This window comes from Mytilus edulis, chromosome 2 (assembly GCF_963676685.1).
Source record: "Mytilus edulis chromosome 2, xbMytEdul2.2, whole genome shotgun sequence".
NCBI lineage: Eukaryota > Metazoa > Mollusca > Bivalvia > Mytilida > Mytilidae > Mytilus > Mytilus edulis.
Window position 1 is genome coordinate 30,480,661 of NC_092345.1, and position 19,641 is coordinate 30,500,301.

The window sequence follows — 19,641 nt, forward strand, 5'->3', positions numbered from 1 at the left end:
TCAATTGCTGTACTGTCCAAACAATGTTAACTTTTAATTCGTATTCACAAAAGCGTATTTCTAATGCGAAATTGATAATTCAAATTAGCCAATTCGAATTTAAAAAGAAGAGTGTGTGAATTAAATTTCCGTGTGAATGAGGCAGTAGACTGTCAAATTGAAATTATTCCTTTACATTTAATATCTTATTTCAGAGACTTGCAATCAAGTCCAAGGCTCTTTCATGTAAAAAAATAACATTTCTTTATTCAATAAGATTTATTGCTAACTGATAACAATGAACATGAAAAATTAACAATAACAAACAATCAAAAACAATCTACTTAAGGTATTTTTCTAGTTTTACTTCCCTCATCTTTGATCCTTGATTATCTCAATTTTAATAATATCACATCAACGGCCATCACAGTATTATATCCTTTTACACCCGTCATTTTGTTACATCTAAATATGTAAGAACTGGAAGCAAATGTTTTTGAGAGAACCTTGAAAAAAAGACTCTTTTTTTTTTGGCAGTAATAAAAAGATTTTTTTAAAACTTAAATAAAAAAAAAAAAAAAAAAAAAAAAAATTTAAAAAATTAAAAAAAGTTCAAAGTTCATGAAGTTTTTATTCAACATGGAAAATTTTGACGAGCATTTAAACTTCCAAAATAGTTTTTTGAACATTCGGGCTAAAATAACAAACAATTTTTTCTAACTTTTGCTTTGTTCCCATCCTAACATACAAGAAATAACAAACAAACAAACAACCTGATCTTTCCAATAATTGTTTTCTATTTACAAAAAATGAGAATGACTAGAAATATTGCAACATATCTAAAAACAGTATCAAACTTTATATAATATTTATATATACATACACATTTGAAGGCACAGTCTATTGAGATTTTATCCCCCTAATAGATATAAGAAGATGTGGTAAGAGTGCCAATGAGACAACTCTCCCCCTAATAGATATAAAAAGATGTGGTAAGAGTGGCAATGAGACAACTCTCCCACTAAGTCTTCAAGTGAATTGATATTTATCATCTTTAATTATTTGTTTCTGTAATATTGACAAATAGTGACTTATATATTCTATGTTTTTGTCCAAGAAAAACAGTTTTCTATCAGTACTAAAAAATACAAACAATTTCAATCTGGTTAAATTTTGTTCATCAGCTTTGACCTAAAACAAACACATTGCAGATTTTGAAGATTCAAACAGAATTTTGAAGGAAAAAGAAGATTTAAAAAAAATATTCTAGATTTTCACAAGGCATCACATAAATACACATTTCTCTGTACATAAATTATTGCAAAATGTTCCGGCAAGTTTAAACATCCCCCTCACCAAATCTTTTTACAATAATTACATATACATGCATATTCATCAATCTTTCCATTCATCGACTGACAATTTTTCATGAAGAGGTCATAGTACAAAATTGAAATTATTAACAAACAAAGTTTGCCAATAACTTATTTTAATAGCAAATTACATGAAAATATCAAGTCAAAATCATGAAATAAATGTTGTTGCAAAAACATCATAAATGCTATGACATTTCCAATTTCCAAAGACTTATTTCAATTTAATTAGAAGTAGGTTTATATAAATAAATATCATACATGGTACTCCTATATAATAAAAATATTTTGAGACATTTTTAGTGTAAAATATTAATTTTACAAAACTATGAACACTATAATTCATCTTATCATTTTTATCAGACATCTAAAACAATTGCACTGATCATATAAAATTTACAGAAAAAAAATTTATTATTCAATAAAAATAATTATTCATGCATATACTGAACTGGAAGACATCAATAATATATAATAATATATGGAAGACTTAATAACATTTAATTTTTTTTAATATACTGGAATGTCGAAGCATATATTACAATATATTGATATATAAAATATAATTGCACGGTTAATTGCAATTCTATAACCTTATTTCAACAACATACTATGAAAATGTTTTTTTCAATCTTTCATGTAACCCTCAATACACAAACACATTTTGTAGATTTATAAATTTCTTTAATTGGAATGTCATCATTCAAAACATGTTTTTGAGACATATTTTTTAGAATGCCCAAGAATTATGATCAGCTATCAAATTTCTAATGATGGAACTAAGGTGCACCAAAAGAAATCTGTTACCTAAATCCAGATAGGATTAAATGTTCTATTGCACAAAGACAAATGCTTAGATTTTGTAGATAAAATTATGATTATTTGTACACAAACTATTATGGAATATGATGTCAGAATATTTTACATCTAGTTAAATTCAATGTCATCAAATTAAATTCAATGTCATCAAATTAAATTAAATGTCATCAAATTAAATTCAATGTCATCAAATTAAATTCAATGTCATCAGGTTAAATTTGATGCCATCAAATTAAATTAAATGTCATCCAATTAAATTCAATAACATCCAATTAAATTCAATGTCATCAATAATTTCCATGTCATCAAGTTAAATTCAATGTCTTCAAGCTGGTTTGAATATCAGCACTATAAATATACAAGAATCAATTGTTGTTAACTTATGGAATTCCAATATAACTAATTGGTCCTATTTTGTGAATTTACACTATGAAAGCTAAAGCCACTCTGAGTACTTGATCCACTTGAAATACTAGAGAACCTCCCTCTCATATATGATGGTAAAATTGTCTGTTTGGTTTTTGGACACATCACCAAAACTGGTTCATTGGTCCACAAGCGCTAAAAAAGAAAATATTAGTGTAAAATATAAATTTAATTATAACAAAAGCGCAAAGTATTTGAAAGAATGCTCATATTGATGTGCAGAGATTCTGAACTCCTAAATGTACCCTTACTTTTGACATTTTTACCTATTATATATAAAAAAGAAGATGTGGTATGGTTGCCAATGAGACAACTCTCCACAAGAGACCAAATGACATAGAAATAATGTTGGTTTGTTTTGTTTATACATTGTTATCAATATACATGTATATGGAGTTTTATGTGACTGTCATACAAGTGAGAGGTTTAGCTAGCTCTAATACTAGGTTTAATCCACTAATTTCTACATAAGGAAATGACTGTACCAAGTCAGGAATATGACAGTTGTTTTCCGTTCGTTTTATTGTGTTTGAGCTTTTGATTTTGCCATTTGAAAAGTGACTTAACAATTTAAATTTTCCTTCAAGTTCGGTATTTTTTTTATTTGGCTTTTTTCAAAGTATTGGAAAACAGGTATCTTGTGTCTGACAGTTTGAAAAGCACACACACACTATAGAGCTTATCACTGAGTTGCAGACCAAAAATATGAAGTATTTCTCTTCAATGGTATTGAAGAAATGTTGAAGAAAATACTTTTTGGATGAGCTAGCTCTTGCAATATCTTTATCCACAAAACAGCAACATTTGCTAAATGTTGCTGTTTTGTGGATAAAGTCTAATAGAAGCAAACGAGACAAGTTATTAATGGAAAAAGCTGTTTTATACAGATTCAACTGACTTTACCTCATTTGGTTCTTTTCTCCATTTTAAAACAGATTCATCATCTCCATAGCAACCAGAAAAGCTTATAACACATGGCTCACCACAACTCCTATAAAGATAATCATATATCATTGTAGACACTTCAGTATACAAGCAAGTGTAGATCACACAAAATATAACAAGAGTGCAATGCAGATGCTGAAATGTCTCACCTTCTTTATTATATAAAGCTTTACTACACATATCACTTAAACTTAACATGATCCAAGAAAATGAGGTCAAGGTCAGATAAACCAAACGATAATTGCATGTACACATTACAATCATACAATAAACGTCCAAATATATATGACCTTGTTTAACTGTAGTTTCTAAAAAACAGACGTAACCAAGAAAAATAAACATTGACCAATGAACCATGAAAATGAGGTCAAGGTCAGATGAACCATGCTAGACAGATATGTACATCTTGCAATATTCTACATTAAATATAGTTGACTATTACTTATAGTATAAAAGAAACAAACTTATCCATAAAAACTTATCATTGATCAATGAACCATGAAAATGAGGTCACAATGCTACCTTCAAGACAGATACACCTTACAATCCTTCCATACAACAAATATAGTTGACCTATTGTTATAGTAAGAAAAAAGACTAAAACAGAAAAACTTAACACTAAGCAATGAACCGAAAAAATTAGGTCAAGGTCAAATAAAACCTGCGAGATTGACATGTACATCATAAAAAATTTCAATACACCATATATAGTTGACCTATTAAATATTGTATAATAAAAAAGACATAAGCACAAAAATGTAACTTTTACCACTGAACCAAGGAATAATCTTCACCATAATTTTATAATAAAAAAAAATCTGTTTGGTTAAAATACAAGATTATTGCTTGACATTGTTTGATTATGCAATGCAGTTTCTAACCAACCTGATATTTTGCTTGAGCTAATCAATTATCTAAATTTGTTTTATTGGAATGATTGATTAAACAAAATGTTAATAGAAACAGCTTCAAAATTTACAATACAATATTATAAATAAAACAGTTATGAATTAGGTTTCACAGCATTTCTCCTACCAGGCATTTTTTGGCAAAGGAGGATCACCCACTTCTAAGAGATTGACATTTCATATGATATGTCAAACTTATTATTTCATTTTTGACTAAAATTTAGTTTTTCCCCTTTGCTGCAATGTTTGAAGACAACATCCTCATTTAATAATAAACCAAATTTAAGTTGGTTTACTGGAGCCTAGCTTTTAAATTAAATTACAATAAAATTGAGAAAGGAAATGGTGAATATGTCAAAGCGACAACCACCCGACCATAGAGCAAACAACAGCCGAAGGCAACCAATGGGTCTTCAATGTAGCGAGAATTCCCGCACCCGTAGGTGTCTTTCAGCTGGCCCCTAAAATATGCATAATAGTACAGTGATAATGGACGTCATACTAAACTCCGAATTATACACAAGAAACTAAAATTTAAAATCATACAAGACTAACAAAGGCCAGAGGCTCCTGACTTGGGACAGGCGCAAAATTGCGGCGGGGTTAAACATGTTTATGAGATCTCAACCCTCCCCCTATACCTCTAGCCAATGTAGAAAAGTAAAAGAATAACAATACGCACATTAAAATTCAGTTCAAGAGAAGTCCGAGTCTGATGTCAAAAGATGTAACAAAAGAAAATAAATAAAATGACAATAATACATAAATAACAACAGACTACTAGCAGTTAACTGACATGCCAGCTCCAGATCTCAATTAAACTGATTGAAAGATTATGTCTTCATCATATGAATATCAGGTACAATCCCTCCCGTTAGGGGTTTAGTATCATACTATCATAAAATATATGAGAAGAACATAACCCGTGTCATGCCAACAACTGTTTTTTTAGAAATAAATGTGTTTAGTTCCGATGCAAAGACCCTATCAGTGAATCAATGTTAAAGCCAAAATATGCAATCTTTAATGACCTGACAACAGTATCGTAACTATATCCCCTTTTAATAAGTCTATTTAAAGGTTTTGTTAGTTTCTTAGGAGAATACTGGCATTTTTGTGCTTTATAAAGAATATTTCCATAAAATTTTGGATGTGAAATACCTGAACGTATAAGATGTCTGCATGTTGAGTTATATTTACGAATTATTTCCTTATACCGGTGATAAAATTTAGTAAATGTTTTGACCAGTTTGTGATATCGAAAACCCTGGTGTAATAATTTTTCAGTAATACATAAATTTCTCTCGCTAAAATCTAATACATTGTTACATACACGAGCGAATCGTACAAGTTGAGATATATAAACACCATAAGATGGTGACAAGGGAACGTCACCATCTAAAAATGGATAATTAACAATAGGAAATGAAAAATCATCTCTTTTATCATAAATTTTTGTATTAAGCTTCCCGTTTATGATATAGATATCAAGATCGAGGAAAGGGCAGTGGTCATTGTTATCATTAGCTTTATTTAAAGTAAGTTCTACAGGATAAATTTCTTTAGTATACATACTGAAGTCGTCATTATTTAGAGCCAATATATCATCCAAATATCTAAAAGTATTGTTAAATTTTTGTATCAAATGTTGTTTTGATGGGTCTTTGCTAATTTTAGTCATAAATTGTAACTCATAACAATACAAAAACAGGTCCGCAATAAGTTGTGCACAGTTAGTCCCCATTGGAATTCCAATAACTTGACGATATACAGAATCTCCAAAGCGAACAAAAATGTTATCAAGTAAAAATTCAAGTGCATAAATAGTATCAAAGCATGTCCAATTGACATAGTTCTTTTGTTTATTGCTACTAAAAAATGATCTAAAAGAGTTTGAACATATGTACTCGCATTCCGACTTTTTAAATGCCCAGTTAATTAGGGATGTGAATTTTTTCTTAATAAGAATATGAGGCAAAGTGGTATATAGGGTAGAAAAATCAAAACTTTGAACAGATTCAAAATCACCAATATATGCATGCAATTTATCAAGTACTTCCAACGAGTTTTTGACACTCCAAAAGTAATTAATTCCACTATTTTCAAAGGCCTTATTTGAACAATTTATTATCAGGTTTTTTATTGTACCAAGTGTACTAGTAAGTAAAACAGACAATTTAGTATTTGTTTAAGTCTTTAATAGTTCATAATTTGCATTTGTTTAAGTCTTTAATAGTTCATCACTAAGGATCTGTTAAACAGACTTGCATGTACATGTACCACATATTCTAATTTGGTTATGTAAATGACAAAATCAATCAGTTAGCCTTCAACATAGTAGAAATGAGAAATAATTCCAAATCAAATTATGTCAAAAGACTTTTAGTTACGGTAACTTCTATACTGTACAATAGCTCACCTTGTTTTGACAAAGCTTCGCACAGGTTTATCTGATATTTTAACTTTTGCCTGCAATGTCACATCCACAGTATATAGTGAATCCACCATGCTACATAGAGAAGAATTACTTGTTGTATGAGAGATCAATCCACTTAAAGTCTGTATTCGTCTCCCGAAACCATCCGCATCCACTTCGTCATCCTTAACAGAGGGAGTTGATATCTCATCGTAACTTGACCAAACAGAGCTAGCTTTGCTGCTGATGCTTGGGGTCCGAAGAAAATCTTGTACCTTATTGAAATCCATGGAGCTACGGCCACTTGTAATTGATAGTTTATTGCTACTTAAATCATTCCAGTCCAGTCTTTCACGAGCTACTTTATTTACCGATATGTGTCTGCTCATCAGACTTGGTGTTTGCATTAGTTCTAACATTTTTGTATCTGCCGGAGTAGTGACGGCTGAATTGCTAGCACTAGCACTAGCGCTAGCGCTAGCAATTGTCCAACTATCTAATTTGTTCAATTCCATCATAAAAACTTTATCCATTGCAGGCGTGAATGGTTCATCCATTCCACTTTGTCTACGAGATTCTAACAGACTTAGATCACTAATTGAATCTGACCTAGACTGTCTAGCCCCATCCATTTCAGAATCAGTTTCTATGTACATTCCAGAAAAATCAAGTCTATACTGAACTTCTGGGTCATGTGACCCTATTTTAGCAGCTGCTGCCGCCATTTCACTGTCTACAGATTCTATCCTTTCCATTGTTTTTTGTCGATGATTGTATGCAATCATTCTCTCAGAGAGTCTCTTTGTACGTAATCTAGAACCCCTGTTATTAAAACTTTCATCTGAGTTAACTGACTTTCTCCGAGGGGAAGAACTGTCACTATTTTTACAACTACTATTATCTGACTGAACGCTGTTTTTCTTTGTTAGTGCCAATTTGTCAACAGAATCCTTTGTTTTTTCAGGTGAAGTTTTCACTGCATCATGTTCATTCTTTTTGTCCGATTTATCATTAGAACTCTCAGGTTTCATATTTTCTGAATCTTGTGCTATACTTGAATCAGAAAAACCACTTTCATTCAAACTGTTATTATCTTGCTCTGCCCCCTGTTCAGAATTAGACTCTCCCAACTTTTCTGACTCTTCAAGTGAACTGAGCCATGTGTTGACCTTGTGATGCCGAGATATTTCTTCAAAGTTGCACAAAGCTTCCTTCTCCAAAGCTACATTTTCTTCAATAGTAGATACACCATTGCATTCAAGATAGCCATTTTCATTAACATGTTTTTGTGTGTTTTCATCACTGCTTTTCTGTGTGCTTTTCTTTTCTTCCATTTCATGCAGGTTATCCTTTCTGTCATCATCACTTCCAATGACCTTTTGACCTGAGGAAACACATCCATTTCTTGATTTTGCCTTGTCTATTACACCATTTAACTGTGTAAGTGCAATATCAAGTTCATCTATAAAGTTTGTACCTTTGGCTTTGTTTGATGACAGCCAGTTCTTTCTATTATTGACCTTCAACTTCAGGTCAGTAGGTCGATTTTGAAGATTCCCATCATGGCTTATTTCTTGAGATTGATTTTCTTCTCCATTTTTATCCATCTTTGAATCCCCTTCTTCAGAATCAAAAGATAGTCCCTTAACTATTTTTCCTTTCTCTTCACTTTCGTTTACAGGTTGATCAGCCTCTTTTTCATTATTTTCTACAGTTTTACGAACCTCTATTACACTATCATGACTATCTCTTCTTTCTTTCTCATAACTTTCAGTGGAACTGTCTCTTTCTTCTAAGATATTTCTTTCAATAGCTGGTTTCTTTTCCAGATGCTTTAAACGAGGAGAAATATTTTTAGGGGTCACAGATCCCGTTGAATTGGTATCAGAAGCAAGGTTTGAAACTTCCAAAGACTTAACTTGTAATTGAGAAATAGAGATTTCACTAGACAGGCTTCTCTTGAGTGGCTTTTTATCTACTTTATCTATACATTTTCCTGTATTTTCCTCAACTCCTATGGAGAAAGAAGGTTTTGCTATACTTTCCCGTGGACTTTTACTTCTGCTTCTTTCTCTATCTTTTTTCCTCCTGCCTCTTGAACTTAAAGAACTACCATTTCTAGGACTAGGAGATAGAAACAATTTCCCTGACCGACTTGATGGTGTGCCTATTGATGGAGACATGTCAGTGGTAGGAGTTTTAAAGTTTATGTGTTCTGCAACCTCATATACCATCATATTTCCCTCTCCTGTACCAATCCAAACGGAATGTCCCATATCCATAACAGCTGTGATCCGGGATCTGTTGAAGTACGTGTCATCCTCCTGAAACACAATCATAAAAATTATTACTTTCCTGTGGGAATTTAGAACAGTTGAATTCTTAGACAAAACATAATTATTAGAGTCAACAACAACAACAACAATTCAAAAACATAAAAAAAAGTAAAATTTATTATTAGTATCTGCCTCTGCAGTACACATTTACAATTTTCAGATACAGTGAAACTTGACTAAAGCAAATCCTGCATATGCCAAAAACCTGTATAAACCAAACATATTCTTAAGCACCATCATACCAAATTGTATGTGTTGTGAACCTGTATAAACCAAACATGTTCTTAAGGTGGTACCTAACACTACAGGGAAATAACTCTGTAAAGTCAGCTAAACGTTTTAATTACGTGGTGTTGTAAAAGGAATATTAAGCTTCTCAATGATCAAAACTGGTGTTTGTCAAACTGCTATATAACCAGTGTATTTTATCTGATAAAAGTGTTGGTTCAAAGTTTTTGAAATTTTTATATTTTTGTTAAAAGGTCAAAGTAAATACTTCGTCAAATTTTTATGAAAATTAAACAAGCCAATTTAATTTTAGTGAAGATGTTGGGTACCACCTTAAATGCTCAAGAACTTGACAACCTTTATAGTACAAGTTTCAAGGGAATATTATTCGTAGATTACAGAAAGAGTTTATCATAGTTTCTAATCAAAGATTCTGTTAAAATTAGCAGTTCCATTAGTTTTCCCTTTACAATAAATTTTCTAAATAAATTTAAGTAAAGTTTGATCCCCTATTGATAAGCAAAAAAAAGAAGAATTTTAGAAGTAAATTTCAAAATCATCAAACTGCAATTTATTTCTTTGTGTTTATCAATGTTTTCCATTACATTTTGAAATGTTATAAACTGTGTATTCATTGTATAAGTATGTACCAATTTGCATGCATTGAAGAAAACTTGGTGTGGTTTTGAAATATTCTGAAATAATCAATACCAACCAAATAATAATGAATTCAGGGATTTTTTCTCACTTTCAAATTTTTATCTAAATATTATAACAGTTAAAGTATACAACCATACCTTTCTGAGTTGTGGATATCTATCTGTTCTTGTATCATACAACATTTTACAGTGTAATGATCGTGGATCCCACAGTTCCAAGATAGACGACCCTCTCAATGTAATCCAGATACCATATTCACTCGACACCATGGCTAGGATATGATCATATGGATTAACAGATACATTAAAATTGTCCATTCCATCTAGAGTCCTGTAAAGAAATTATGTTCAATTATTATGTAAAATGCCATATAATATTGATGTTAACAATAATTTCTCTTTTTAAATTAAAGGACTTATGGCTTTTACTTTGAAAGTTAGTCGGATAGGCTTCACAAAAATGAATATGCCTAATTAAATTTTCATTCATTATAAGAATTTCCTGAAATCTCAATAATTCATTACCAATTGCATTTCTTGTTAAACAATCACAATAATTAAAAGACGCAAATTTCTGAATTTAGATGTCAATGATTACAAAATATGGAGATATTGCTTTGAACATAATTTTATTCAAATTTTTCAAGTAAGTAGTTTGATTATTCTCCATGATTTATTAGTAGGTATTGTTGTTGTTTTTTTCTATGGTCGGGTTGTTGTCTCTTGGCACATTCCCCATTTCCATTCTCAATTTTATGATTACTCTTAATGAACTTGTCTTTTCAATAACAAAAAAATTTTTGAAAGTTTATTCAAAATAACTAATTTATAAATCAGCTATTCTCAACCTGTACATTTTATTCCCTTAAATGACATTTTGTAGAACCCTATGATGTGCATTATGAATGAATGTATTGTTTACATTAGCTATGAAAAGAGGTCAGTTCCCTAACATGGTCTACCAAAGTGTAAACTATGGAAGGAAATTCAAACAATCCAATCACAATCAAGTATTTGTAGATATGCAAATCATATGCAAATCATGCTGAGCTATCATAAAATTAGAACAAAGGGACACACAAAAACAATTTTGAAAGGTTATATTTACTTAGCGCTATCAAAAGTCAAGAATAAAATATACTAATATCTATAATCATAAAAGAAGTCTAGTGCAAAAATTTAAAAGAATATATTATCATCATTTCCAGAAGGATATATGCTTGACTAGTGGATGCACAACCAGACATGCAATAAAGTACAAGATCAGATAAAGAAATATTCAAGTTATTTGTACTATTCTAAATATATATGTAAAAATATACTTTTTAAACTACATAAAAATCATAGAACAATCAAATATTTGTCAGAAAAAAATCAGTCTTACGTCAAGTTTTCCGAAAGACTAAAAATTAATAAATACATCAAAAGTAAATTATTGGATGTCTGTATAAATGGGGAGGTAACTCTTCAAATAAAATCAATCAAGAAATTTGGCCTCTTTATTGGGGGTTTTGATTGCTGAAAGAGCTAAGAAATCAGTCGGCCCGAGAACAGTTATTTCGTTGTGCATTTCTTTTAGACAATAATTCAAATTAAAAAAATCACACCTGCTCTTTCTCAAAAAGATTTTTACAGTGTAGTGTACTACCAGTGAGACAAATAATATCAAAATTATAGAAACTTCTACCAGCTCTAACTCAAAATATTGACAATTCTGTGTTAAGGGGGTGTAAAATTCAGTTTGACAGCTTCAGACGTGATAAAATTTGACCTTTTAGAACTGGACCACATCACTCCTTAACATAAAGATTCAGCACCCAAATTTTTTTAACATGTAATTACATCCCCCTATTTAATATTTCATGCATTTAATATCAAGAAATAAATTGGGAAAGTGTATCAAATAAAACATGCAAGTTATACACTGTTTACACTAGGGACTATATTCGTAGACAACGAAAACCAAAGGACGATAATTGTGTCCTTGGACCAGTCACCATCTACCTGTACTAATGCAATGCATTATGTGTTCACAACTTGTATAGTTTTATAATATGATGTTGATGAGGGTGGTTTTTAATGACCTTGACTTTGCATGAAGGTCTTGCACAGTCTGATAGTTTATATGAAAAAAAGACAAGGAACACTATACTTACTGATATATGATGTGGTTAGTACTTGATTTCATTTACCAACTTAAATATATCGTATGACATGGTAGAAATGACGAAAGGAAGGATGTTAAACTGCATCAAACAATTGGAATTCTAAGGCTAACATTTATTTGGGTTTTTGACATTAGAGCTAATTGTACTTACCTTGCATGTATAATATAAACTGTATTTCCACTAGCACACCACAACATTTCATCCAATAACAGAAGACAAGCTACAGGTGCTTGACCAATGGAAATGTACATGACATCATTTCCTGGAGCTGGCTTCTCTATACTTTGTTGCTAAAATAGAAATATGACAGAATTGTCTACTGTGTAATTGAAATGAAGAAAAGCAATAAAAGGGCTGTTCATTTGCTTTTTGTATTTTTTGTTATGCATGTACTGATTTCGTGTTGTATGATATACATGTATATGGATACCCCATATCTTTTCATTTCTGCAACATCAACTTTGAACTTTTCTTATAATAAAATCTTGACTTTGATGAATGATGGCATAAGAAGGAAATGACAAAATTACCAGAAACTTTATGTACCATGTGTACAGAAACATTTGTTAGTAGATCTAATAACATACAGATTTTTTATGTGTTTTTATTGTTGGATATCTTTTAAAATTGATATACATTCTATAAAATTCTATAATATTTTTGTGATTACCTCTAACACTGCACATGTTCCATCTGCTAACCCTGCAAAAATCCTGATGTTTGGTGAATCGTCATCACTGTAAACACACAGTGACAAGATGGCATCATTCAGACGTAAACTCCATAAACATTCTCTGAAATCATTGAAAAAAATCCATAAACATTCTCTGAAATCATGGGGAAAAAAAACATTAGATGTAAACTCCATAAACATTTCCTGAAATCATTGAAAAAACATTAGATATTGAACACACTAAACATTCTCTGAAATCATTGAATTCAATTTCAGACATGAACATGCATGAAATATTTGCCACTGGTAGTTAAGCAACCAACAATTAATCAATAATAAAATTTAATAAACGGAATACACATAGTGTTAAAATCACAAGACAATAAACTGTTTAAGGAATGACTGGAATTTATTTTCTGTCTATAAAGAAATAACATAAAAAATGTGATGCACACTGTTAGCATAAATTACCCATGACACTGTCAAATAGGAAGGCAATTACTTTGTGACAGCACTGTAGCATGGATAACCCATGACAGTGTCCCAAAGGGAGGCAATTACCATGTGACTGCACTGTAAGCATAGATGACCCATGACAGAGTCCCAACGGGAAACAATTACCTTGTGACTGCACTGTAAGCATAGATAACCGATGACAGAGTCCCAACGGGAAACAATTACCTTGTGACTGCACTGTATACAAGGAAGTAATTATATACATAGGCCACAATGGTAGCCTTTTTTGGTCCTGCATTTTCACTTTTAAAGATCAATTTGAAAAATATTTGAAATCTGAATTATCAACACCTTTGGGTGTATTTGAAATGGTGAAACACATATGGTGCCGCAGCTTTTTTGATAGAAAAATGGCATTTTTTAAGGGTACTCAACAGTTCCGGAATTACTTCTACCTTTTATCTTGGATGTAAAATCTAGGTGGCACCAGTCATCTTAATTTAGTTCCTTTTAACCTGCATATATAACCCACGACAGTGTCCCAAAGGGAGACAATTACCTAGTGACTGCACTATAAGCCTACATAACCCATTACAGTGTCCCAAAGGAAGATAATTACCTTGTGACTGCACTGTAAGCATAGATAACCCATGACAGAGTCCCAGAGGGAGATAATTACCTTGTGAATGCACTGTAAGCATAGATAACCCATGACAGAGTCCCAGAGGGAGATAATTACCTTGTGACTGCACTGTAAGCATAGATAACCCATGACAGAGTCCCAAAGGAAGATTATTACCTTGTAACTGCACTGTAAGCATAGAAAAACCCATGACAGTGTCCCAAAGGGAGATAATTACCTTGTAACTGCACTGTAAGCATAGATAACCCATGACAGAGTCCCAGAGGGAGATAATTACCTTGTGAATGCACTGTAAGCATAGATAACCCATGACAGAGTCCCAGAGGGAGATAATTACCTTGTGAATGCACTGTAAGCATAGATAACCCATGACAGAGTCCCAAAGGAAGATAATTACCTTGTAACTGCACTGTAAGCATAGATAACCCATGACTGCACTGTAAGCATAGATAACCCATGACAGAGTCCCAGAGGGAGATAATTACCTTGTGAATGCACTGTAAGCATAGATAACCCATGACAGAGTCCCAGAGGGAGATAATTACCTTGTGACTGCACTGTAAGCATAGATAACCCATGACAGAGTCCCAAAGGAAGATAATTACCTTGTAACTGCACTGTAAGCATAGACAACCCATGACTGTGTCCCAAAGGAAGATTATTACCTTGTAACTGCACTGTAAGCATAGAAAAACCCATGACAGTGTCCCAAAGGGAGATAATTACCTTGTAACTGCACTGTAAGCATAGATAACCCATGACAGAGTCCCAGAGGGAGATAATTACCTTGTGAATGCACTGTAAGCATAGATAACCCATGACAGAGTCCCAGAGGGAGATAATTACCTTGTGACTGCACTGTAATCATAGATAACCCATGACAGAGTCCCAAAGGAAGATAATTACCTTGTAACTGCACTGTAAGCATAGATAACCCATGACTGTGTCCCAAAGGAAGATTATTACCTTGTAACTGCACTGTAAGCATAGAAAAACCCATGACAGTGTCCCAAAGGGAGATAATTACCTTGTAACTGCACTGTAAGCATAGATAACCCATGACAGAGTCCCAGAGGGTGATAATTACCTTGTGAATGCACTGTAAGCATAGATAACCCATGACAGAGTCCAGAGGGAGATAATTACCTTGTGACTGCACTGTAAGCATAGATAACCCATGACAGAGTCCCAAAGGAAGATAATTACCTTGTGATTGCACTGTAAGCATAGAAAACCCATGACAGAGTCCCAAAGGAAGATTATTACCTTGTAACTGCACTGTAAGCATAGAAAAACCCATGACAGTGTCCCAAAGGGAGATAATTACCTTGTTACTGCACTGTAAGCATAGATAACCCATGACAGTGTACCAACCAAGACCACATTAGCATTTACTCTGCACATACACATTATTCTGGTGTCAAACTGAAAATAAATCACATAACAATCAAATTTCTAAAATTATGCTGTTAACATTTATTAGTTATGTTTTTAAACATATACAACAAGAACACAGGTCTTGAACAACTAAAACATTTTTTGCCTCTAAAACCAATCCTATCATTAGTGGTATATTATAATTAGTAAATACAAGGCTTCATATCCCCTAGGACATAATTTCAAAACCACAATATCACCTGTAAGATATTCTAATAAAATTCTAATAAAATGTGCTTCTTTTTTTTGGGGGGGGGGGGGGGGCATTAATTGCTGAAAACGAAATATCCTACCTGTACAGGCATATCAAACATCAAGCCTTCCTCACAGGTGACTTTACAAACTTTTCCAATGTGCTGATCACCATAGCAATACCAAACTTTACCTACAAATAATGAGAACATACTGTATAAAGTTCAAATAATGAGAACACAATGTATGAAGGTCAAATAATGAGAAGAAAATGTATGAAGGTCAAATAATATGAGCACAATGATTGAAGGTCAAATAATGAGAACACAATGTATGAAGGTCAAATAATGAGAATACAATGATTAAAGGTCAAATAATGAGAACACAATGTATGAAGGTCAAATAATATGAGCACAATGATTAGAGGTCAAATAATGAGAGCACAGTGTATGAATGTCAAATAATGAGAACAATTGTATGAAGGTCAAATTAAAATAATGAAAGAGATTTACACTTGCATATAAGAAAAATTCCCAAAGCTGCATCATGAAAAGGTATGATTCTAAAAAATGGTCTGTTCATTGTAGTTATATACCACTTTCAGTCTCTTGATTATATCATGGTGCCCAGTTTTTATTAGATAACAATAGACAAAATACCTAAAGAGAACCATGAACCTTTGACAGAAAAACTTGTAATCCTTGTCTATTAAGATTGAAGCATACATACCTAACCACAAGTGGATTTTGAACTTGCAGCCTCCCAGTTGACAGGCCAATGATAAATTTAGATATACTTCTTAGACCTCTCTAACAAATGAACATAGATGATTGGACAGAAGTATAAAAAAGGTTTAAAAAATAAAATTGACTAACGCTATGAACAGCAAAGAAATCTTATCCCAAAGTACCAAAGTACTTACCTTCATCAAAGACAACTGCTGTTCCTATTGCCATAAAATTCCCTGATTCTGCCTCCATTTGCATATACTGAAAATAAACAAGCATACAGTTACATTCAAACAACTTAAACCATTCAATAAATCTCTTGGAAATGGCAGATCTCTGAAATATCTTTTTAATGTTTTCCTTTTTTTTTCAACATTAAATGGACACAAAGGCCACATAAAAGAAAAATATTATCAACCTAGCAATTAGTTCTATTTTTAATTTTTAAGGGTGTTAAAAAATGAATTAAAGACATGATTGCCCCTGTGTATCATTGGTCAGTATAATTTCAACTCACCCACAAGGCATATAATCTTTGCAATATGGGAATCAATATTCACATTATTTTAATAATCTTTTTTAAAAATTCAAATTGGATTGACCAGCTCCAAGAAAATTACTGGTTCCCAGTTTTAATATACAGAGAAATATTTACCAGAGCTTCCCGCTCAGTAAAGGCAAGTCTCTGTAGCTCTTTCTTTTTATATTTCTCCTTCAGGGTATTCAAATAACATGTTTGTTTTGTACATATTATATTTCTCTTTGTAAATTGCCCTTCAAAAGCCACCTGAAACAAAAAATTGGAATAGGGTTAATTCATTTTAAGAACAGGAATTGTTTATCCTTCTGGAACAACTGAGTGGTTGGAGTGTGTTTTGTAATTGTCAGTTGTTTGTCTTTCATTGTGTTTTGTTTGGCCATGGTGCTTTCTGTTTTTATTGGACTTATAGTTTTTGATTGCCCCCTTGTCTTCTTCTATCTATTTTTTTTTTATAATCCTCAATGAAATGCCCTGTACTCTTATCAACATCTTGAGGTGCACTCGACTCCAATCTTAATTGACTAGGATTGTCAGTTTTCCTATCAATCTGTGGTTATCTCTAGGAGTCTAGGCACTTAATGGCTTCCTTAACCAATTAAAACTGACCGCTACAAAATAGACCAAAAGTGGTGCTTAAAAGTGGCGTTAAAACAACAATAAACAATAACAAAATCTTGATGATAACTAACCTTAACCAAACCTTCTATATCAAAGGAAAGTTTGGCGCTGGCCTTCACGTGTCTCATCACACTAATGGTATCTGATCGCTGGATAATGTCCTTTTCATGAATTTTCAAAATTGCCATCGAAAATCGAAACAGCACTTTCGGTCCCTCCATCAAAAAGCAATCCCAAACTCTCAGTAATGTCTAAAAAGATAATATATTATTTAAATTTCTTTCATTTCTTGAGAAGATAGTATAAGGGGAAATTTGCCTGATGAATTAAAATTTATTTCTTGATGAAAAAACTATGTGAATTAAGTTTTTTTTATCCTACATTGAACTTTTGATGTCGTCTCTAACATATATCCTTATCTAATACATCATCTGAAAGCTGACATCCGACATAAAACTACACTTTTCAATGAAACATGAAATATAGGTTACAGTGACATACTTTTGTTTAGAAATGTATACTCCCTAAATTGCATCCTCGCACTATTAAAGTGATAATGTCGTAGATTTTATATCTATCAATTTATTTCAAGAAAATAATCAAAACGTCTAGTAACTTGTAAAAAATGAGTCCTCCATTTCATGTTGCATGTAAAATCAAATGGCAAAATGGGAACTCAGTTTCTAAAAATTGACTATGGACAACCAGAGTGACACAGACATTTTGGAAGTACAAAAATGAAAAACACACAGTGATACTTGAGAAATGGATTCTGGGAGTACTTTATCATTGATAATATTATTTTCTTTTCTAATCATTTTAATTAATTTACCTTTTTTCATCTTTTATCTTATAGTTTCATATATTTAATTTCATGTTTTCATTTCATTTCACTTTGCTTTTGATTGTATGTTAATTTTTATCTATTAATTTACTTAAAAAGAGAAAACTAGGGTTATATCAGTTAATAGAAGGTGTAAATTAGCCTTAAAGGTTACATGAACTTTTGACTAGACCACCCAAACTAGCTGTTATCCTAAACAATTACCTTATAACTTGATTATTACTTCACAAGAAGATCACTTTTCTATTCCAATTATATATTCATATTTCATTTAAACCTCAATTAGGCCTAGCAAACATAACTACTGAAGCTGTTCCATTCATTTCTTCTCATAAAATAAATGGTTTGAAACTTTCAAAATGTGTAAACGAAAAAATAAATTTATTATATATGATCCAAACTGGCCATTCATTTTATGAAAAAACTTAACTTGTACTTTAAATAATGATGTTTTTTCATTATAATATTTTTTTATTAGATAGATACAGGTCTCTAAAAGTATACATTTATCCATATTTTTTAAGGGATCAGATTCATATATTTAATATAAAGGACATTAATAGAATTTCCATTATGTACAATCAAATTTGTCTAAAACTGACAACAAGAAAAATGTATTTTTAATTTTAATTATATTGAAATTGGTCCATTATGGTATCACCAAACACAGAATTATACTGATGATAAGAAATTATACAGGTCAAAAGTCAAATCAAGGGTCAAAATTCATGAGGTATCTTAGGGATTACTTGGAAACCAGGAACATAATGTATACATTCGTGTCAATTTATTGTCCAAAAGAAGTCAGGTTCAATAATAAATATTTATAAAAGTAGAATAGGTAAGCTTAAGGGCCTATCAATTATAATGGTGTAGGGCTCACATGGAGACTTATCTTTGTTAAAAGTTGACTGTTTATAATATTCAAGCTGGGAAAGAAGTGATATTTTCTAATCAATTTGATATAGAACTTTGACTTTATATACAATATTAGTATTGTTTATGTCATTTCTCAAAATTTTGCCTTTTTATTACCTTTATGAGCAGATTGATGAGTATGCGAGAAATATTTAAAATAAAAATAGTTACGTTCAGGATCAAAAGACATAAATTTTAAAATTGACATCATATAACAATTGAAACCTTATATTGACTTAAATTTTTCAAATATTTCACTACACCTAAAAAAATATTAAATTTATCATATTTATTTCACATAACTAACAATCAAAATGTTTGGTAATAATGTGCC

General features: G+C 31.6%; 1 protein-coding gene across 10 annotated transcripts in view; it reads right to left on the reverse strand.

Annotated features, from left to right (window-relative positions):
* Positions 1–239: 239 nt before the first annotated feature.
* The window catches only part of LOC139511944 (uncharacterized), a 97,630-nt gene continuing 78,228 nt past the window's right edge, over positions 240–19,641 (reverse strand). For 5 of the 10 annotated variants that reach the window (XM_071299145.1, XM_071299144.1, XM_071299147.1 and 2 more), the window contains 12 exons: positions 17,617–17,796; positions 17,042–17,173; positions 16,581–16,647; positions 15,760–15,851; positions 15,357–15,454; positions 12,928–13,051; positions 12,408–12,547; positions 11,474–11,491; positions 10,228–10,420; positions 6,870–9,190; positions 3,501–3,588; positions 240–2,732 (listed from right to left, as the gene is read on the reverse strand). In XM_071299145.1, the coding sequence (XP_071155246.1) occupies positions 2,571–2,732; positions 3,501–3,588; positions 6,870–9,190; positions 10,228–10,420; positions 11,474–11,491; positions 12,408–12,547; positions 12,928–13,051; positions 15,357–15,454; positions 15,760–15,851; positions 16,581–16,647; positions 17,042–17,173; positions 17,617–17,796 (3,615 nt within the window). In that variant the 3' untranslated portion in view covers positions 240–2,570. The remainder of the gene's footprint in view (positions 2,733–3,500; positions 3,589–6,869; positions 9,191–10,227; positions 10,421–11,473; positions 11,492–12,407; positions 12,548–12,927; positions 13,052–15,356; positions 15,455–15,759; positions 15,852–16,580; positions 16,648–17,041; positions 17,174–17,616; positions 17,797–19,641) is intronic. The other 5 variants (XM_071299148.1, XM_071299149.1, XM_071299151.1 and 2 more) reach the window with 2 other exon arrangements.